This window comes from Amphiura filiformis, chromosome 18 (assembly GCF_039555335.1).
Source record: "Amphiura filiformis chromosome 18, Afil_fr2py, whole genome shotgun sequence".
NCBI lineage: Eukaryota > Metazoa > Echinodermata > Ophiuroidea > Amphilepidida > Amphiuridae > Amphiura > Amphiura filiformis.
Genome location: NC_092645.1, coordinates 46059682 through 46083003, shown reverse-complemented (window position 1 = coordinate 46083003; position 23322 = coordinate 46059682). Strand labels below are relative to the sequence as shown.

General features: G+C 35.9%; 1 protein-coding gene across 2 annotated transcripts; it reads left to right on the top strand.

Moving 5' to 3' along the window:
* Positions 1 to 11092: 11092 nt before the first annotated feature.
* On the top strand, positions 11093 to 16570 carry LOC140138720 (uncharacterized). 2 transcript variants are annotated; one of them, XM_072160473.1, is made up of 2 exons: positions 11093 to 11166; positions 12089 to 16570. In XM_072160473.1, exon 2 carries the CDS (start codon positions 13463 to 13465, stop codon positions 15425 to 15427), a length of 1965 nt encoding a protein of 654 aa, XP_072016574.1. In that variant the 5' UTR covers positions 11093 to 11166; positions 12089 to 13462; the 3' UTR covers positions 15428 to 16570. The 2 variants fall into 2 exon arrangements, with proteins under 2 accessions (XP_072016574.1, XP_072016575.1); XM_072160474.1 differs by having other exon boundaries at positions 12089 to 13462.
* Positions 16571 to 23322: the final 6752 nt, after the last annotated feature.

Sequence of the window (23322 nt, the reverse complement as noted above, 5' to 3'; positions counted from 1 at the left end):
CAAGCCCCACCAAATTATGTTCTTTGTTGTGGTTGTTTATATAGCGTTTGTTGTTGTTGCTGCAGCTGTTATTTTGTTGTTGCAGTCGTTTCTTACTGTTATATTTGCTGCTATTTGTGTCGTTGTTGTTGATTTTAATAATGATGTTAATGTTGTTGTTGACCAATCCAAATATAGCCAGAATTATGCAAATTTCAGCTCATTTTGATGCTTACTTTAGGTGTAGACGATTTTTCCTGAGAATTGAAATGACGGGAGCACAGCCATATAATACTATTTGGTGGTATGAAATCAGCAATAGTATGCATATATTGGGTTAAGTGGGAAACCCCACGTTTTGTACCTTTTGGCTTGATTTTTGCTAAAATATTTCATTTGAGAATTGTATAATGTAATGGCTAAAGTGTGGTATATTTTTTATTTTGGCCACAATATTTTATGTGAGATTTTTTTCAAAATCTAAGTCATGAACAGACAGTTAAAGGGCATTTCGTGATCCACAGCCTCATCCCCCCACTTTTCTCAAAAAATGTTGAGATTTTTATATCACTGGAAACCTCTGGCTACGTAATGTTTATGTACAAAATATTTCTTGCAGATTAATTCGTTTTGCAAAGATATCGTGAAATTTGAATTTCGTTCTGGTGCACCAGAACGAAATTACAACGCATTGTCTATGGAGCAGTGTAATACACATAATCATGCATAACTCGCAAACGCAAAATCGGAATCAACTGAAATTTTGGGAATAGGCTTTTTCGTGGATATGTACTGAAATATGTCATAAAAAGAGGATGCTAGGATCACGAAACACTCCTTTAAGTAAAAAAACTCTGCTTCTCCTGTAGAGCGACGATGACATTTTAAATGATTTATCTTCAGACTATATTTTCTCAAAATTGCGATTTTGTGGGACACCCCATTTCGCCTCTACACGGCTCATCTGGGAGGTAAATGTTTGAATAATTCTTCTTCAAAAGTAAAAAAGTAGTACTTGCAGGTAATTAAATTAACCCCATGAGAACTACCTGCCGATTGACCAAAATGAATATTGTGTCAATTTTGAACCAATCAAGGAGGGTATTAATAAGATCATCTGCAAATGCCAATTTGACCATAAATAGTTTAAAGCATAGTCATAATTGGCGATTGAAATGAGCATTTCAAGTTATCAACCAATCAGAAATGCCGTTAGATGACCACGGTAGTATGGATTACTGTATGTAAGATAACTAAACCCACCACCTCAGCAAAGGACAGGTGCTCTCCGTTGTTGATGTAAAAGTCGATATTTTGCTGTTACATGGACGTGACTGAATAACCACAAAAATATTTAATTTGCATCGTGATTCTTGTATTTACATGGAATTATAACAGAGTATTGGAACGAGCTGATGCGATAATGAATTTAACTCTATATCAGCACTTATTCAAGCCCAATGTTCTTTGTTGTTGCTTTGGGTTTTGTTACTTTATATAGGGTCAATACGCCTATTCTCGGTCACACGCCTATTCTCGGTCAGTTAGTGTATTGAACAACCGCTGACGATCGTTGCTTTAATTTCAGCCGTGTCTTCCGAACGAATCATTTAGCCGTACCGGTGCTGCAGGTTTTGGCGACTTTTTAATATCACGGCAGCACAGTTCACCTCAAATGATAGATTTTGAGATTGTATGGTGACCTGAAATATCGGCATTTAAAAAAATAATGACGTCATTTAAGAGGTGATATTGTAATATAATCAGTGATGCGAAATTGTACATGCATTTTAAAGCTGTAATTTTAACAAGTTGATCCATCTGCATCGTAAATAATACCATAGCAAATGATTGGTGTTGTGTTTATGTAAATTCCCATAGAAACAGGGGTGTCCGAGAATAGGCATACGAATTCCGTTGGCATTCCTATTCTCGGTCAGTGTTCCCTAGTATGAGCTATGTTGACATTTTATGTCTATCTACCTGACAACTAATGGTTTAATTTCTTTTAAAATAATTACTAGAAAGTTAGAACAACCAATTAGCTACATATTGATACCAAAATGAATTCATTTTCATCAGCAAACCTTGAGATTTGTCGTGATTTGTATGTCCCCTACCCCTTAATATTGTCATATTTTACGCTGTTAGATATGGAATATTAACATATTTCTCATATTTTATGTTTAACTACCTGACAACTAATGGTTTAAATGCTTTTAAAATAATGCTAGAAAATGAGAACAATCAAATAGCTACATATTGATACCAAAATGAATTCAATTTCATCCGCAAAACTTGAGTTTTGGTGATTTGAATGTCCCCTATCCCTTAATATTGTCATAGTTTACGCTGTTAGACATGGAATGTTAACATTTTCGTATATTTTATGTCTATCTACCTGACAACTAATGGTTTAATTGCTTTTTAAATAATACTAGAAAGTTAGAACTATCAATTAGCTACATATTGTTATCAAAATGAATTCATTTTCATCAGTAAGACCTGTGTTTTGGTGATTTGTATATCCCCTTACCCCTTAATATTGTCATATTTTACGCTTCTACACTTGAAAAATGGATATTTTTTTACATTTTTAAGTCTATGCAGCTAACAACTAATGGTCATTTTGCTTTAAAAGATTACAAGAACCAAATAGCTATGTATTGATGCCAAAATGAATAAATTATAATGAATAAACATCGAGTTATGTTGGATTGTACGTCCCCTACCCCTTAATATTGTCATATTTTACACTGTTACACATTGGAAAATTAACATTTTTTCACACTTTATGTAGACCTGATGGTTTTTCTGTTTAAAATAATACTGGAAAGTTAAAACAATCAATTAGCTACATGTTGATACCAAAATGAATTCATTATTATGAGTAAAGGTTGAGTTAAGGTGGTTTTTATTTCCCCTAACCCTTAATAATACCATATTTGACATGGTTATACATGAAAAATTAACCTTTTCTCACATTTTATGTCTATCTACCTGACAAATAATGTTTGTTTTGCTTTAAAATAATACTAAAACATTTGAACAATCAATTAGCTACATATTAATTCCAAAATGAATTCATTATCATGAGTTGAAGTTGAGTTATGATGGTTTATATTTCCCCTACCCCTTAATATTGTTACACACGCTGCTACATGTGGAAAAGTAACTATTTTTTACATTTTCAGTCTATTTTTCTGACAAGCAGTGGTTGATCTCACCCCGCACATATAAATATTCAAAATATTACATGAATGGTAACTTACCAAACAAATTTGGTTAATGGAACTTATATAGTTCAGCTGAGTGACATATTAAGACACGTAAAACATCCCAACCCCGAACCCTATACACACCCACCCCCACATACACACCCCACCTACCCCTACAACACAAACCAACATGAACACAAACATGCACTTATATAAATATTTGAACCAGAACATCAATGTTTGCCTAGATATGCTTGATATTAAAAACAAAATTAAAAAATGAAGCTTAATTAATTTTGAAAATAGAAATTGGCACAATAGTAAAATTTGAAGCCAGTGCCACAAAAACACCCACCCTACGCATTGTTGTGAAAAATCTGATTTTCCACTAGTGTATGGACTGGCCACTTCCAATCATGATCTAATGAAACCTAGGTTTGCTTTCAAATAATACTAGAAAGTTAGAACAATCAATTAGCTACATATTCATACCAAAATAAATTCATTATTATAAGTAAAAGTTGAGTTATTGGAATTTATATCTCCCCTACCCCTTAATTTTGCCCTATTTTTTGTGATTTTATATGATTATACGTCCATATATAAAATGACCTGTAAAAAAGTGTTACCACAATTTGAGACCACTACCTACATAGCAGTGATCTAGAGGGTCCATACTAACTACCTATGGTGTCAAACCTTGTATGTAGTGGGGGTGAACGAACTCCTTATTTAGGGCCCTGTGTGATCTTGCTCCTGGACTAGTCGGGCGTGCCACCGCATTCCGCTGTGCGCTCCTACAAAATAGGACACCTCGGACCCCGATCGGATGGTACGAACATTTTTGCCAATAAACCGTTTTGAAAGGATCGCTCCTTGTCAATATATCTGAGAATACTGTACACGTATTTTATTATGGTTTTAAGTTATCAAAACCGCATCATACCGATCAACCAGGCTTCCAAAAGAGAATGACCGAGAATAGGTATAGAAAAACTATACGGTGACCGAGAATAGGTGTTTTAGTGACCGAGAATAGGCGTTGTCGTCGACTTTGACCTTTTTGACCTTGAACTTCCAATATAAGTTCAATGGAAGGTGTCATGCAGGGTATGTTAAACGGGGTGTTCTGGGGAATGCACGTTCCCATATAGCTAACTTTTATAATCATTTACGCAAGAAATAGAGCGGGTTGTTTCTTAAGTGACCGAGAATAGGCGTGTTTACCCTATATACCTTTTGTTGTTGCTGCTGCTGGTATCGTTGTAGTTGTTGTTGTTGTTGTTGTTTCTTACTGTTGTTGTTGTTTCTAGCGTTTGTTTTTGTTGTTGTTTGATTTTATTTATGATGTTGTTGTTAGTTGTAATGATGGTGTCATTGTTGAGCTCAGTTTATTGATATAATTGCTGTTGTTGTGTTTGTTGTTGTTTTATTGTTTTTATGGACCATGTTTGTTCAAGATTTTACTGAAAACAGCTAAGATCGAGAGACTGCACATATTCATTTTGATGGAGATTTAGATAGGTTGAAATAATTGGGATTGGGAATCTTGACGAATTGATTTTGAACAAATATTTGCAAATAAACTCTATAAAAATTAATTTTGTCTGTGAACAAATTTTGAAGCTGAAACTCCAAACATATCCACTTCGATGCTAAACACATCCACATTTTTGGCAAGACTTTGTATGAAAAGATTCTTAAAGAACTTGATTAGTATACTTGGAACTGCCCATCCGAAAGCGTTACGTAAGTGGCTTGATTTCAGCACAAGGAGGTTGTTGTTATTAACGAAGTTCGACTACATTTCCCTGGCAACCTTATGATATCGAAATCTAAACGGCTTAAGGTTTGGTGATGTTTGAGTTAATGCTGACAAACAGGTGTATCTGGTATTTACAGTGTCCCTTACGCTATCGTGGATAGCTTGAAAAAACGTGCTATTCCGGAAATTATTTGCATCCATCGATAAGCACAGTAGAGGTATATTGTAAGCAATGGCGTAGACTTAATGATATTAGTGCTAGGTTTTGATTGAATGAAATTAAAGCTTATGAGCCAAAGCTAGTTTCAGGTGAATTAAAAGCTTCATTTAGCACTGGTTTTAGTGAGCTTACCTTGTTAGGTAATCTATTGTAAAATTAATAATCCGATCATTGAACATGAATAATTGAAGCTCCATTAGCCCTATTAACATGGTTGTATTTTGTGATCTTATATTAAAATGTAACTCTGTTTTCAAAGAGCAATGGAATGTGATTATTTAATGTTCGGAATAATTTGACAATCCATAAATGTGAGTTTGTCACTGAACATAACAATTCCGAACCCGATTTGCATGATTTAATATGCTGCAATAAAATATTCCAACGATTAGGTACCGTAAACCAATTCGACAAAAAAAGTTAATCTTTGTATTCAAAAGTAAAGTACATAAATCGGGTCCCATCTGAAGCAATTGGACTTTAACAATCTCTTTTGTTATTTACATGTAAATATTGCATTTAACTTTAACAAACTGATTATAAACCACTTGCCTCCCCGAGTCTACCAAGAAAAAATGCAGTGTTTATTATGTAATGCATTTTTAAGATAACTGCGTTTTTACTTGGGAAGAGAGAATGGACTATTCCAGTTGAAATCCATACACCCCCTATGGAAAACATTAGCTTAATCTCCCACACAGGGGGGTGTAGATTTCAAATTGAGTCACCCATCCCTGTGTGGGAGATTAAGCTTATGTCTTCCATACGGGGCTGTATGGATTTCAACTGAAATACCCGAATTCAAACTCTACTGACACTGCTAACTTCGTTATTTTTGTGCTCGTATAAAATGTGACCCATCACATCGAAACAGACCACTTCGCGGCTAGCTTCATTGGCAGATAATAATGAAAGAAGATGAAAAAATATAAAGAAAATAAAAAGAATTCTGAGCTTGTTTTGCCTCATAAAACATTTTTACTGTATCTGATTTTAACAAGTAAGGTGTCATTTTCAAGCTAAAAAGCAGCAGTTTATCCTAGTGTTTAAATCTCCACTTTCATTTCTGCCGCAAGGTGGTCTGTTTCGATGTGCCCAGCAAACACAAAAACGTTTTAAAAATGTCTTAAATAAGTTATATTTTGGCTTTTGGTTTAGGTAAAAACGTTTTAATAACATTAAAATGTCGGGTTATATAAAGGTCATGATAACGTTTTAAAACGTTTTGTATGAAAACACACTACAACAATATTTTAAAATGTTTTCAAAAAATGTTATTGTAAACTATTTTTGCAAACATTTTTGCCAAATATTGTGTCAATACTTAAATAACATTATGTTAAAATATTTGAACCCAGCAAACACAAAAATGTTCTTAAAATGTTTTTTTCAAAACCTTTTAATAACATTTAAATGTCGGTTTATATAAAGGTCATGAAAACGTTTTTAAAACGTTATTGAAAATATTTTGGGCAAACATTTTTCGAAAAATATTATTTCAACCCCAAAATAACATTCTGTTTAGAATGTTTTGTATCAAGTGTTCAAGGAATGTTATTAAAACGTTTTTATACCATTTATATAACCCGACATTTAAACGTTTTCTGTAAAACATTTGTATTTGCTGAGCAGTAGATTATCAAAAATGTTTTTAAGGTTATGAAAACGTTTTATACTCTTAATATACCCTTTATATAACCCGACATTTAAACGTTTTCTGACAACCTTTTATAACCTTTTGCGAATGATGTCGAAAACGTTTTGTGTTTGCTGGGTGATGGGTCACAAATGTACTCTGCTTACCAAGAGCACCAAAAGGTGATTTTTCAATGGTCGGAATAGTTTGATAAACTATGTTCAAATTTTGAATCCAGTTTTCATTCATAAGTTTGTCAACATAACGTAACGATCCAGAACCCGATTTGCGGGATTTGCTATATGTTGAGGTGAAATGTTTCAAAGATTAGGTACAGTAAACCAATTCCACGAAAAAAGGAAATCCTCGTATTCAAAATTAAATTGCATGTCTGGACCATCTGAAGCAATTGAACATTAACAAGCTGTATCTTCTTTGGTATTTACATGTAGACATTGCTTTTTTACATTGAAAAGAGACTGATTAAAAACCACTTTCCTCCCGAGTCTACCAATTAAAAACGTAGCGTTTTTGTATGTAATGCATTTACAAAAACATGATACTGCGGAGTACCACGGTGCCTCTGTCGTCAAAACCTCGTTTCCATAGTTTCATTTTGTTATAGTTCTTTTCGCAGATTGTCTGACTGTTTCTATACTACTCGACCCATATTCTATTGAAAACAATGTTGGATTCTAATTTAAAACAGCCAAAGTTATTTATTTACAAAATCGAATGACACAATTTCGCAGGTATGAGCTTTCACTCTAATTTCACATAACCACAATTCGATGATTAGTTTGATTTTTATCTTACGCTACCAATGTTACAGAAACAGATATCGTATAATTTCAGCGATATGAAGGATATAAAACACAGTAAGATGCAATTATATCGAGGGTTGAGAGCCAGAAAGCCTCAACTCACGATCACCTGCTTCCACAAAATGAGCATAAAGTCGCCAGGGCACTATAGATGATACAGTCCATTAATCATGACAAAATTCAATAGAAAACGAAATACACTGTGGAAGAATATTGATTTTTGAAGACTAAAGCAAGGAGCCAACTTTATTCTCATTTTGTGAGAGCTGGTCATATTGATTTACGGCTTTCTGGTTCTGAAACCTCGATATAGGTCTTCTATTCTTATCAACATGGTCGAAAGACTTACAATTTCTTCATAACACAATTACTTTATTACACAAGTTTGAAGGAAAATAAATATTAATGTATTCAGTTTAATCGAACTTTTCGCGCATTCTTGGACCCATGAGAACCCTTGAACTTATATTTTCCTAGAATATGTAGAAAGATAAGCACTGTTGCGGAGCTGTTGCCGAGAAGATGCGAATATTTATTATTTTGAAGGTGGGACCGGGAAAGAATCAGAGCTTTTATACCTTTTGATAAATGCCGCTAGCTAGTTCATCTCTTATACCCACAGCACAGCGCTACTAGTACAGGTCAATTACCTATGTGAGTGCCCCTGTGTTGTGTGCATACATGTAGTTAACAATAACTGCATGATGTCTGCATTGTTGGAATGGGCTCCTGATGTGGTCACCTCGATTGCAACCGAGCTGGAGTGCCTCACACAGACCAGAGTCGGAGAGAAGAAGAAGACAAGTCTTGGTGACCGGTTGATTGATGGGCAAGGGATGATAGACCTTAAATCAGACTGCTCCACACATATATCTCATCTGAGCTTCACACGTTTCTTCACAGAAAAATCTGCCATCCCATATCCTGAAACTGCAATTCCATCTCAATTAATATTCAATTTCAAAGCACTTCAAAATGCGGAAATGTTGTGTTCTGGCCAAAGAAGGTTAAGAAACAATTGACGAAACTGGATATCAATAAAACATCCGATCTAGATTTTACCTTGTCATTAATCCTGACAAGGCATCCAGCTTGAAATCAATAAATGCGATGTTCCTCAAGGATCCATCATTGGTCCTCTCCTGTTCATCATCTTCATAGATGACATTACACCCGGAGTTGTTGGCCCACCGATCTATACTATTGCTTATTCTATAGCAGCCATTTTGAAATCCAATATAGCGACCATATCGGCATGAGATTTTGCACGTATACCCCCGGGCGTATACCATGTATCTAAACCTGTGTTTAGCAAATAAAATTGAGCAAATGACTATAGGAGCATGGTATGGTGTAAGCCTACTGCTTCATATCTGCAAGTTAATTCTGCAGTACCTTTTTGTCAGTGATTGTATGGCTGATTGGGACTATAATGAACAGTCACGGGAATTTCCATTTGGAATCCTTGTTATGAATTTGTATTCAGTGTTGTGTGTAACCATGCTAAATTGTTTCGTGTTAGTGACATTTTAACATAATTATTATTCTAAAATGGTTCACATGAGAAGTCTCAAGTACGATGTTTTAAAACAACAGTCTACGATCAAAATAGTTCTAACCCAATGGTTGTTGTATTTGTTCTTATATTGATACCTTCAAACACTTGGGGAATGTGTATTTTTATTGTTTTTGTCCATAAATTATGGAATACATTTGGCTTCCTGTGTAACTGTGTTATGATCAATCTAGCAACCAAATGTTGACAACGTGAACAACAAGCAGGCATATGTGACCGTCCACGGCGAATGAGCCGTAAATTCCTGCCCCGGTAAATTTTGTTTTATTTCGTGTTTAAAAAATAAACATCATACACTTAAAAATGGTATATCATTTGACTTCAAACGATATCCAGAAGCGGGGTTATGGTTTGTTAAACTTTGCTCCTTCAACAAAATTATAGCTTTTTACGTTTTTACATGTGTCTCTTTTTCCACATTGTTGGCAATAAATATCAAACAGTCATAATTGGCGGTCATTTCAAATCATCCCCAAGTCAACGAGGTTTAAGAAAGTTCTCTCATTGTTAATTGTTGGTTATGCATACCTGTACAAAATACAATGCCTGGTAACCCACCACTTGAACAGGATTTAGCAATATAAGCAAACAAAGACCAGAGCTATTAAAAGTTCTATAGCCATCTAAGGTAGAAGCTTATTATCCACTTCAACAATAGGATTATTGATTAGTTTTTGACTATCGAAATGAGACGGATGTCGGGCCAGCAAGTTACCGATGAATATAACCTTCGTACACATTTTACACCGTAACTCAGAATACAATTTAGGGAATTTACGGCTCATTTGTGCTGCCGGGTCACATATACAAACGGCTTGACTCAAATTCTATATTGGGTTAAATGCGCAATTACATAGCTCTTAAGTGATTGACTTTCCATAGTATACCATTTCGTTATACAATAAACGTAACTGTTCCATTTATTGCGTGTAAACTTCAAGTTTGTACATACTTTTTTAGCATAAAAAAGTGCCGAGCTCGGATGAAATCTAGCTAAATCTAGTAATGTCAAATTCTGCTGCATCACACCGTCTGCATGATAGAATTCTATTTAAAAAATATTGAATTTTAACAGATAGATGTGCAGTAAACACGATTTATCAGCACTGTTTATCTTGGTAAGAAATGTTAACTTACCAAGATAAACAATCGAGTATGCATGACGAGCATAACAATAAAACACTGCAGGTTGACACATGTGCCGTCAATCCCATCACGCCATTCTGTAACCTCAGTGTGACCTGAGACAGACGTTTTTGGTTTATTTGTGCTTTACTCTAATACCGTAGTCACTATTGTGAGATTTTCTTTACCTACTTATAAAATCAATCATTCATGCCTCGACACAAATACCATATAATAGCTGATTAGTGAAGATTGATATTCTTTAACAGGACAATGAGAAGGACATGAATGCGAACAAACAGACAAATACGACGCCATAATGCAAGGTCACGTGATGTATATCACACTTCAAATACTCACCTGTATTTCATATCTTATACCTGCCATGCATTTTCTTCGTATTATTGAGAGTAAGTCCTAATTTAGACATTACTATAGCAAATTAGAAGATTTTCTTGGAAAAAACTATCACTGCTGCCTGATGGCATCATAGTAATTGACCCAATTTCCGCCCGTCGTGACCGTTATAGAGGGAATTTTTACTCTCTTCAACAGGTACGATTCGCTAAAATCACGACACCTTTATGTGGTGACCTCAATCACATGGGCCGAGTAAGAGTTCATGTGAACTATATTCATAACCGATCGATACCTTGTCTCGTTTTGTCGAGAGCAAGCCAACAAAATTCGCCATAGGTTGGCGTGGCTAATACAAAAACCGTGAATTTAGTGCCACCTCCTGGTATATTGTTAACTTTCTTTGGTGTTTGGCAAGCTGTTCAACTTCAGATCAGTGTTGAAACTTAAAATATTGTTAGACAAGGTTAGTGTATGTAGCAATATTCTTAAATACTCATACTTTCGGTGACCACCGAATAACCAAACTAAGAATTTACACATAAACAGCTAATATTTAAGCTTATTTTATCAAATTTTTGTCACTTGGTAAAATAATAAAGGGTCACTGGTGTCGTATAGACTTTGTGCTACATTTTACGATCAATTATTGTGTTGCTTTGTTGCAGCATGAGTCAGTGTACATGGTATAGTGGTATGCATGAGTTGTTTACTTTTACACCACACACGATCGTCTGAATGAATTACATATTGGGAGTTTTATACTTGTTTTCATAGTGCTTGTGTTGGTTACTTGGCTAGGCTCATATTTTAATACAAAACGTTTTAAAACGCTTTCATGACCTTTATATAACCCGACAATTAATGTTATTAAAATGTTTATACCAAAACCTAAAACCAAAAATAAGTTTTGTGTTTCCTGGGGTATTAATTTCCGATTCAGATAATCTTAAATAAATTTGTACCTTATATCACGCCAGTCTCATTTAGGCCGTATAAAATTAATGTTTTGGTTCTCGTCCCCTCCCTCCTCAATTTCTGGGATTTGTCAGATTTTTTTTTTTTTTAGATTTTTCAATTATTTTAGACTTTGGAATGATTTATGAATTTTTCATACATAAATAAGTTTATTAGAGAACAAGGACCACTTCCAAGTCTTTTTGTGGTACTCTAGGGGGTTTATCCCTCAGAATCTCACGTTTCCTCGAGCACTGTTGGAAAAGACCGAAAAGTACAGACAATGCTGATTTTACACTGAAAAAAAAAACACCTCCCTCCTCATCAATTCATGAAAATCCTCTGGACGAGAACCAAAATATTAATTTTATACGGCCTTATAAAAAGTATACAAATGTACATCGTTTGTTTCTGTTCTTTTTCCTCAATAGTGAAAAATGTTCAAAAGACAAAAGGATGGCGGGTATCAACAACCAGTACGCTAATACACTTAATGAAATTTTGCATGACGTTGTAGGCACTGCTCTCCGTGGTCTATTCACAACTGAATGGAAGAAACCTTACCCTGCAACTCCTTGGACAGATGATCAAAGTAGCTTACATGCTTTTGAATCCAGGGAAAAGAATGGGCAACACTGGAAATCAAATAAGAAGAGAATACCTTCTACCGGAGATTGCAATCAATGGGATCTCACCAAACTATTCTTTGCTCTTCTGTATTCACACACACTTGATTTGAAGTCACGAGATCCTAACGCGTACAACTATGTTGATAATTTAAGACAAATTAGAAACAAACGAGCACATTCAAACAGTTCAAGTCTAAATAAGGCAGATTTTGAAATCCACTATAACGACATCACGAATAACTTGCAGTCATTAGGTTTCACAGATGCCATACAACTAATGGAGAAGGTTAAGAATGACGAAAAAGTTGCAACGCAGAAACAACTCCGTTATTTAGACAAAAGGGTAACGTATATGTTTATCCTAACAATCAGGACAATAGGTATAGTTGTCGTGAGTGCTATTGTACCTTCTCTGGTATGGCCTTCAATCAGTAATGTATCAGAGAAGCTTTCGCGTCAGACATACTTCCCTGAAGCGCTTAAACCAAAGTACTTTCAATGTCGGGACAATGAAATCGCCACTATAACGGATTGCTTCATTAATGGGTCGTTTCCGGTTGCGAGTATCACTGGTTTTCCGGCTGTTGGCAAGACCTCGCTATCTATAGCTGTTGGACAACACCTTCGAGATAACCATGGCTTCCAAATCGCATTTGTAGAACTACGAGGGATAAATATCTACACCAACTCTGGTAAAGATATTCTGACTGCAAAAATAATATCAGCATTAGGACTGGATTCTGCCTTATTGGTAGGTGCAGATGTAAAGGATGTATTACGACATTGCTGTTACAAGTGCAAAACGCTCATCATTCTAGACAACGTTGAGGATGTGTTAATATCTCAGATGAAAGAAAGCTTTCTTGAACTTATCAAGGACATAGTGAGCGTAAACGATATCAAGGTGTTGTGTACATCTAGGAAACGGTTTGATGTTATCGGAACAAGTATATACCAGGCTATCCGGATCCGGATATAACCGATGAGCTGGCCCTGCGAGTTTCCAACCTAACTGGAGGTGTCCCACTACTGTTGGAGCTGTTTGGAAGTCAATTACGAAACGGCTTACATGAAGCGGAAGACTTAATAACAAAGATAGAAGAGTCAAACGTTTTCGTCGCAGCCGAGGAAAGTGAGGATATAACAAATTCAACCAATCTGTACAAACTCTTGAGAATGGTACTGTATCGCATCGATGACAGGCAACAAGAAATATTTGTAGCAGTATCGAGGTTCCCAGGGATTTTTTCGCAAGAATTATTGAACTCCTTTTCTTATGACAAGAAGCAAAAGATTGATGTGAGTCAGCTGGTAAACTATTGTCTACTGAAACGCTTTAAATCTGCTGTAGGAGATACTAGGTATACCATGCATCCAATTATACGAAAATTTGCTTTACTTGTAACTCATGAACTTCCAGAGTGGCGAGTTACTTCCCCGTTGTATCTAGCCGTATCATATCACACTAAAATGAGCATGTTATATCAGTCATATCCTAATGGTGATTTAAAAAGAATGCTTAACCTGTCTCTATCGGGAGAGGTGTTAGATGTGTCTTTTATTAACAAACGCTTTAAGGAATTTGAAGGCAAGTATAAAGAAGCATTCATTTGCTTCAATGACGATCACCACATAGGTGTTACATATGGTATATTTGCAACATTATATTACAGGGCTCAAGATTATGAACGTGCAATTCAAATGCGTACTAAACAATTGAAAATATTTAGATCTCTGTATGGTGATCATAAAAGGACGGCAAATGTACTAGAAGAAATTTCTAAGGTTTATGAGTCATTGAAATCAGCAGGAAGTTTAGTTACGGCCATCAAATACATGAACCAGTCATATTTCATGCGTAAATCAATATCGTCACAAACACCCATTTCAACAGTTGTATCGTTGGGAGATTTGTTGCTGCAATCTGGGTCACTTGATGACGGCATCACTATGCTCCATGATCTGTTGAACGAGTTGCGATCTGCAAATGAAACACTGGATTTGCAGAAGACGCCACTAGAAGCAAAATATTATCTCCCAATGATGAGTGACATGATGTTTTATGCGTGCCTTATGTATGAAAAATTAGGCATTGGGAAACGCACATTGGACTTGCTTTTGGAAGCGATCAACACGAGACAAACACCGGGCGTTATACCGCACCTTGATGAAACACCAAGACGTAAAGAGGTCGTGGAACAACACTTACAAACTTCAAACATGGCAATTAAAGCAGCAAGGCTTCTGAGCAGGGAAGAAAGAGATGATCGGCAATCACTCAACAAAAGCATTCAATACTACATGATAGCTTTGCAAATACAAGAGACTTTAAACGGAAATGATTCCATTAATGTAGCAGACATATTATTCGAGATAGGCTTTGTGTACGGAAGAATGCAAAAATATTCAGAAGCTGTACTAGTATTCAATAGGTCTCTTTCAACTATGATGACTTCCGCTGAAAATTCGCACTTGGATATAGCGTATTTATCATATCTCGTTGGTGAACTTTGTTACATGAAAAATCGATATCAAGAAAGCATAAAACCTCTGAAAATATCAATGGATATATTGCTTGATTTTGATTCTCCTAACATGGATAAGAACGCACAACATTTAGAGCAGGCTGTTGCTTTATTGACTATTATTTATTTCCAAACAGGACAATGTGACAACTTATTGGAACTTTTGGGTACAATAGCACAAAATTCAGCAAAAATCAAGTTATTCGGCGTAGTCGGCAAAGTGATAATTTCGATTAATATTGTGAAAATCGTCGTATTCTTTCTAGCAATTGTACAATTTCTTTTAACAACAAAACTATATATTCGAACATGTCAAATGAGGCGCAAACTGGAACTGGACCTGATGACAATCACAAGTAGAAAGTATTATGACGTTATTTGTTTCTCAGACCTGGAAACCCTACCAACCAGTCGGAAATGTTACAAGCCTCAATTGGGTCTACTATTGGGTAAAATAGTACAATATTTAAAAAAAATCATGATGTTAACTTTGACTATTGCGATAACCATCTCAGTCTTTACACCTGTGCTATTCCTTATAACAACAATCATGGCATTGCGAATTACTCAAATGATTCGCGAACTGCTAGAACTATTAAATGAAAATCATAAATAGCTGTTACGGCGTTTGTTTCTTAGAACTGGAAACCCTACCATCCGAAAAACATTCATATTGAAATAATTGAATGGAACATATTAACTGACCACATCAGTTGATATCCAAAGAGCAATTTGGCTTCAGCGCGGGCCATTCCCCCTCTAATACTCTAACATAATGTCTCACAACAGCTATCAAACGCCATCAACGACAGAGGAGAACGTAGAATTGCATGACTGGACATCAGTAAGGTTTTTGACAGGGTATGGCATCCTGGCCTCTTGACAAAGCCATTTGCTCTTGGTTTCACTGGTCAGCTGCTAAAATGGCTGGAAGACTACCTCACAAACCGCTCCTTAAGAGTCTCACTGAATGGAATTTCATCAACTGAAAAACATATAAATGCTGGTGTCCCACAAGGCTCCATCCTTGGACCTCTTCTTTTTATTACCTTTATCGACGATCCGACTTACAAATCAATCCATCCATCCTATATGCAGATTAAAATTAGTGCTGATGTAGACCTCAAGGCAATAGAGACATGGGTAATCACATGGAATGTTCTGTTTGGTGCCGCGAAATGTAAGACCACCACCAGCCTCCATTTTTCGGATTAACTTTGAAAGGGGCAGATAGTGTTGACCTGCTTGGTCTGACTGTAAACAAAGACTTATCATGGACTCTTGTAGTGAACAAGACGGCAAGAACAGCCATGCAACGTCTCGGTCTTCTATGCTAGCTCCAAATGGATGGGTGCTCCACCCACCTCTCTGTCTTAACTTGATGCTATACAACGAAGAGCAGTAGGCATCATTAGCGTCCCACAGTAAGATGGAAAGAACTATCAAATACAAAACCTGGGACATAGAAGAGCAGTGGGAACCATTACCCTATTTCAGAGGATGTTTTGTGGCGAAGCTCCAGAACTCCTTCAACAACTATTACCAATTGATCACTGATCCTCGTGTGTCAGAATTTTAAGATCCAACCTGTTCAGCCACCAGAGATCATTCCTTCCATCCTGAGATCACTTATGGGATGCTCTAACTGGTCCAATTACCTTCAACCAGAATATCGGCTGAGCTTCAAGGGGGTGGGGTATCTGAGCAGCAGTGTACCTCTGGGGTTGGCTGCAGTAAGAATCTGGCAGTGTAGGTAGTATCAGTATTTTTTGTCACTAGGGGGCGTATGGAGAAAACACGGTTTCCGAATTTGTGTTGATATAGTTTTGAGAAAACCTGCTAAATTTAAGTATTTAGAGCATATTCTACATCTTCATCGTCGTTACTCCTTTTGTTATCATCCAAGGACAATACCAAGCTGAAATGGGAGTCTCTATACAGGTATGGAGGGCTAGAATTGGAACTTTTATTATGCCACCGAGCAGGAAATTTAACCGTGGCCATGTTGGCATTGTGATATCTAGTCAACGTATATCACTTGCAGTACGGCTGTGTATGGTTGCCCTACTTGTGGTGTGCGGCTCGGTAGAAAGCAACCCAGGCCCAGGGCCGTCTTAGAATACACGACAAAAGACAACAACAGCATCAAAAACTTTATTAGATCATTTTGATAGCATGAGACCAACAGATACAGAGGGAAATATCCAGAGCACCATATTGAAAGAACTAAGAGATTTTAAGGCAAGCTACGACAAATCTAATAACGAACTGAAACAAACGGTAAATAAATTGGCAGCGGACATGAGTAACTTGAAAAGTCAGGTAGACGATGCTAAAACTGTAGCCGATCATGCGTGCGATGTAAATAAACAGCTTCAGGCCGATTTGGAACAGGCAAACGCTAGGATTGAACAACTTGAATCGCAATCTAGAAGGGACAATCTAATTTTTCATGGCATCGAAGGAGATGACAAGGAAACCTGGGATGAAAGCGAAGACAAGGTGAGAAGTTTTCTGAGTGATAAACTTGATATAGATGGCGATGAAGTTGAATTTGAACGAGTACATAGACTGAAATCGCGCGGTGGAAATACAGCTCCAATCATTGCCAAGTTCACGAAATATAAACAAAGAAGTGCAGTTCTCGATGCAGCACAAACGAAGTTGAAGAAAAAGGACAAATATGGGGTCTCACAAGATTTCACAAAGAAGGTTCGCGATACAAGAAAAACCCTGATCCCATTTATGACAGAAGCAAGGAACCAAAACAAACGTGCATATATCTCTCCTATGACAAGCTAGTTATCGACAAAGTTAAATACGTGTTCGATGAAGGAACTGAGGACATTGTACCAGCATAGGGATGTGGTCACGGCCATAATAACTCTAATAAAAAAAAAAAAAAACATCCTTGGACAAACACTGAAATTTCAGAAATAAATCATAGTGAAGTCATAAAGGCTGTTAAAAAGAGTTATTATAATGTTGTCATTGATACATATAATGAATATGCAAACATGTTAAAGGCTAAAGATGCTGGTGGTGGTGGTAATGTTGTTAAAAATGATGACGTTGAATGCTTAAATGTCAAAAAAAGACACTCTTGAACTTGAAAGTTTTAACGATATGATGAGTGAAATTCATATGTCTATGAACCATGATGAAAATGTTAGATCTGTCAAAAATGCAAATACCAAGTATAATAATGATGCAGTGATAAATGGGTGCATTATAGAAAATACCGTTGACAATGGAAGTATGGACATGATTAATGAGCTGGAAATACAAAATATTTCAATAATTAGTCATGGTGATAGTGATAACAATATTTGTGACAAACATGATGAATATCCAAATAAAACCCCTGATAGAAATGATGTTGTGCAAAATACTCTGGTAAACATGTCAAATTGTTTGAAAAGTGATAAATATATGTCCATAAAACATTGTGAAAATTATTGTAATGTCATCAAAGATAAAAATGTTGCTATTGTCAAAAATGGTTGTGTTAGTACAAATAGGCCAACTCCTGGTAATGGAAGTATGAATAGTTTGGCAAGGGATCATTTTAAGTTGACAACATATGGTGATAATGATGATGAAGCATCTAAGATGAGTAAACATGATAACACTGGTGCATTTGATACTGATCCAGGTAATAATGGTAACAATCATGATAATGGAAATGTAGAAAATTATCAGATTGATGATGGTGAAAATGGAACTGAAAGTAATAATGACAATGTAAATAATGATAACCGTGGTGGTAATCAAACTGAGTATGATATGAAAAAATTTCTCTACTGGAATGTAAATGGTTTATTAACAAAGCTTTGTGATACACAATTTATTGCTTTCATAACAAAATTTGATTTTATGTGTTTTGTGGAAACTTGGGCAAATTCAGACAACGAACCAAATTTGGATGGTTATAATCATGTTGGTTCTTACAGAAAACGACGTTTTGATATTGGACGTCCGTCTGGAGGCATTTCCTTCTTTTATAAGAATTCCCTAAATGTTTTAGCTACAAAACTAAAAAGTATTTCCGAAAATATTCTCTGGACGAAAATTGATTTCATTTCAAAATGCATTATTGTGGCAACTGTGTATAGATCACCGGAAGACTCCCCCTATTCTATAAATGAAGATGTACTTGACATTCTAGAGACTGAATATGCTCAATATTTATCAGATTACCCAAATGCCATTTTTATTATTGTTGGTGATTTTAATGGAAGAACAGGTATTCTCAATGATTTCATTGACTCGGATGAATGCCCCGAGGGTTGGGACAATGATGTGTATGATGAAGATGTCGGCGCGGGCCCCCTCCCAAAAAGATCAAACCAGGACAATTTTGTAAATAGATATGGTCGTGAATTGTTGAATTTTTGCTGTAACACGGGTATAAAAATTGTAAATGGTAGAATTAATGCTATTCGATCAAGCTTCTATACATTCATAAGCCATCAAGGGAAAAGTGTTGTAGACTATGTGTTATGTAATGTTTCCACCTTTCAAAAGATCTGCAATGTTGATATCCACTCAAGAATTGAATCGGATCACCTCCCAATTACCTTTTCATTCATAGTGGGTAATTCTTCTGTACCGTCTGATATGCCGGACCCATGGCAACAGACAGCATGTAGCTCGTTACATAGATATGTGTGGAAACCAAATCTACTCAACTCTTTTGTTAACAGGTGGAAGCATACAAAGGTGAATGAAATGAAACATGCTTTTCAAAGAGCTCTAGACTTGGTACAAATTGACAAAGCATTGTCTGCTTTGACAGATATCTTTGCTTATGTAGGGAAAGCTATGCAACGCCCTTTTATGAACAACAAAAGTAAGGCACATTGTAAGTCTACGTGGTTTGACGATGAGTGTATCAGGTTTAAAAATAGAGTTCAATACAAACTCAGATTATTCAGATTAAGTCGCTCTGAAGAAGCTTTAACTGATTACAAAAATACGAAGCATGAATATAAAAACTTCATTGAGGAAAAGAAAACAAAATTCAAAAACCAGCAACAAAAAGAAATTTTGGACTGTTTGAAAAATCGCGACAGTAAAGGTTTCTGGTCAAGATTGAAGGGAAGTCAAACATCAATTTCCAGTGAGATTTCATCAGACAATTGGTTTCAATACTTTGAAAATCTATTTCGAGTTGATATACCAGGTGGGGAGCCCACGTTGCAAAACCAAGTTGAGGGTGAACTAAATCACCATCCAGATTGGACTGCATTTTTGATGCCGAGATAACACCGAGGAAATTAAATCGAGTATTGATGCTCTTAAAAATGCCAAGGCTCCCGGTATTGATGGTTTTCCACCCGAATTTTTCAAAAACAGTCCAATTAATGAGTTGAGTGATATTTTGGTGAAGTTTTGCAACCTGATCTTGACCACTGGATCATTTCCACTCCAATGGGCATCCAGTCTTATTATTCCTATTTTTAAAAGGGAATAAAACTGATCCAGCAAATTACCGTGGTATTTCTTTACTTCCTATAATGAGTTAAGTTTTTTTTAATTTTTTGCTCGAAAGGTTAAACTTTTGGGCTGAGGCTGAAAATGTTTTCCATCAAGAACAGGCCGGCTTCCGTAAAGGTTTCAGAACCACAGATAATGTTTTTATATTGGATACAGTTATCAATAAATATCTTTCATGGAAGCGTGGAAGGGTCTATATAGGCTTTGTAGATTTTCGTAAAGCTTTTGATTTAATAAATCATGATGCTCTATTATTTAAGCTGAAACGATATGGTATTACTGGTAATGTTCTTAATGTTTTGAGTTCAATGTATATGCAATTAAATGCTTGTGTCAGAACATCTACAAGTATAACAAATGTTTTTTCTTGTAAGGCTGGAGTTCAGCAAGGTTCTTTGCTGTCACCATTTTTATTCAAACTTTTTATAAACGATTTGAGTACACGACTGAACTCTGACGACACTGAAAAGTGCAGATAAATCAATGTTTTATCAGTCATCTACTATTTGCTGATGACTTAGCTCTTATAAGTGGCACTATCTTTGGTCTACAAAAACAACTTGATGTTCTAGCAGAATATTGTCATGAATGGGGCCTTTCAGTAAATATAGATAAAACTAAAATCATCGTATTTAAACGAGGTGGTGTTCTTAAACGTGCTGAGAAATGGTTTTATAAGGGAACAAGAATAGAAGTGGTCAATACCTTCAAGTACCTAGGTAATGTGTTTTCAAGTAATGGGAACTGGCTTAATGCACAGAAATCCACTGCATCGCAAGCTAACAAAGCTTTCTTTGGTCTCATAAAGATTTTGAAAAGCTATAGTCCTCTCCCTGTGGATGTGTAGATCTCGGTGGTCGACATCAAAAATAAGACCTATACTCCTTTTCGGTAGTGAACTTTGGGGAACATCTGAGTCCCAGATAATTGAAAGAGTACATATTAAGTTTTGTCGTTATGTTCTTGGTGTATCTAAATCATGTAAATCTATCCCACACTGTGCCATTCGTGGTGAACTTGGTAGAAATGCACTGTTGGTAAATTCACTTATTAACTGTATTAAGTATTGGTTTTACATTTTATCACTGGATAATAACAGGTTTTTAAGACAAAGCTATGAGTTTCAATACAAAAAGGCAGAGAATGGTAAAGAATGCTGGGCTATGAAGATCAAAAATATTCTGTACTCTTACGGTTTTGGTGAAATATGGATTGCTCAAGGTGTTGACAATGTAAATTATTTTATTGATGTTTTCAAACAGAGATGTAAAGATATTGATATACAAAATTGGCGAAATGCATTAAGTACATATTCATCACTTACTTTTATACTCAAATCAAAGAAAATCTAGTGGTGGAAGACTATTTATTGTGGCTGGAGAAACCATTTCATAAAATACTTCTGACCAAAGCCAGATTGGGTGTTCTTGAGTTAGAATATGTTCGTGGAATATGGTTTAAGGTTCCTCGAAATTTACGTATTTGTAAAATCTGCCACACTGGTGAAATTGAAGATTTGTATCATTTTGTATTAAAATGTCCTGCTTATGCTAATGAAAGAAATCGCTTATTGCCAGAGTGTATTCCAAATTTCAATTATTTTATTACTCTATTTCAGTCTAGAAATCAACAAACTATAATTTCATTATCAAAATTTATTTTTAATGCTCATAAAATCAGGCAAACTCTTTTGCCCCCTGGTGATGGGTAAATATATTGTATTGTACTTTATTGTATTGTAAGGCCGAAGGCCTATATATACTGAGAAATAAAATCTCTCCATATGGAGAGAACTGAACTGAACTGAACTAGTATCAGTACATCTTTAGCAAAAATCTTCAGCAGAAAAAAAAGAATAAAGAAATTGAACGTACTCTCGAAACTTCTTGAGTAATTTATCACAGTGTATTACACGACATTACTCTCCTGTATACAATGTTTGCCTTGCGATTGACATAATTATAATGTAGAGATACTGTACGTCGTATAATTTGCAATTCAAATGACCACCGGAGGAGCTTATAAAGTAACGTAACCTAATCCACGTCAGTCCGTTAAAAGTAAAACATTGAATATGAAATATTTTGTTAACTCACGTAAGGCCTTGCTTAATAAAAATAATTGTCATCACAAAACGGTTCCCTTGTGGCGTGTACCCTTGTTCCGTGTTCACTTGTTCCCATGTGACCTGCCACACAGACAACCTATGGATACGGCCACTAAGCAAAACAAAGGTTCGTTGTCTGTGTGGCAGGTCACATGGGAACAAGTGAACACGGAACAAGGGCACACGCCACAAGGGAACAGCCTATGGATACGGGGCCTAAACAACCTACTCTTTTCGAGACGTTGACTTTGATTTAAGTATGGTCATATGTAGGGTTTGATTGAGGAAGGATTGAGGGTTAATATCGGGAATTCTTCATTGTTCTTTGAAATAATTAGAATAAGGTTACTGTCAGGCCCGTACGCAGGGGGGTGCAGGGGGTGCGACCGCACCTCCCCAAATTTGCAAAAAGTATACAAAAAGTCCCAAAATTGCAGAATTTGCGAGCGTAGCAGAGCAAAATAATCAGGTTTTTACATTTTTTGGTCAAAAAGGTCCAAATTTGGGGAAGAAAGTCCACTTTTCACAAAATTGACCCCCCCCTTGGAAAAAAAGTCCACTTTTTCAAAATCAGCACCCCCCAAAAAAAAAATCCTGCGTACGGGCCTGGTTACTGTAAAAAACACTGTAGACTACCAGTATCATTCTGTATAAATGTCAGTATTTATACACTCTTAAAAATATTTTACTCAACTTGAGTAAAAAAAAGTCATAACTCAATAAAATGAGTAAAATATTACTGAAATTGAGGAAACATTGAGCTGATATTGATAAATAGTACCCAACATTGATGGTATTATTTATTAATAGGAGCTCAATTAGTATAGTCACCAGAGGGGGTTCCCATGCACCGAGTGCTTTTTTTTTCTAACTTACATTTTTGTAATCCTGAAGGTGTCTAATAA

Coding starts and splice junctions, on each gene's coding strand:
- LOC140138720 (XM_072160473.1), top strand. CDS start 13,463: ATGGTACTGTATCGCATCGATGACAGGCAACAAGAAATATTTGTAGCA.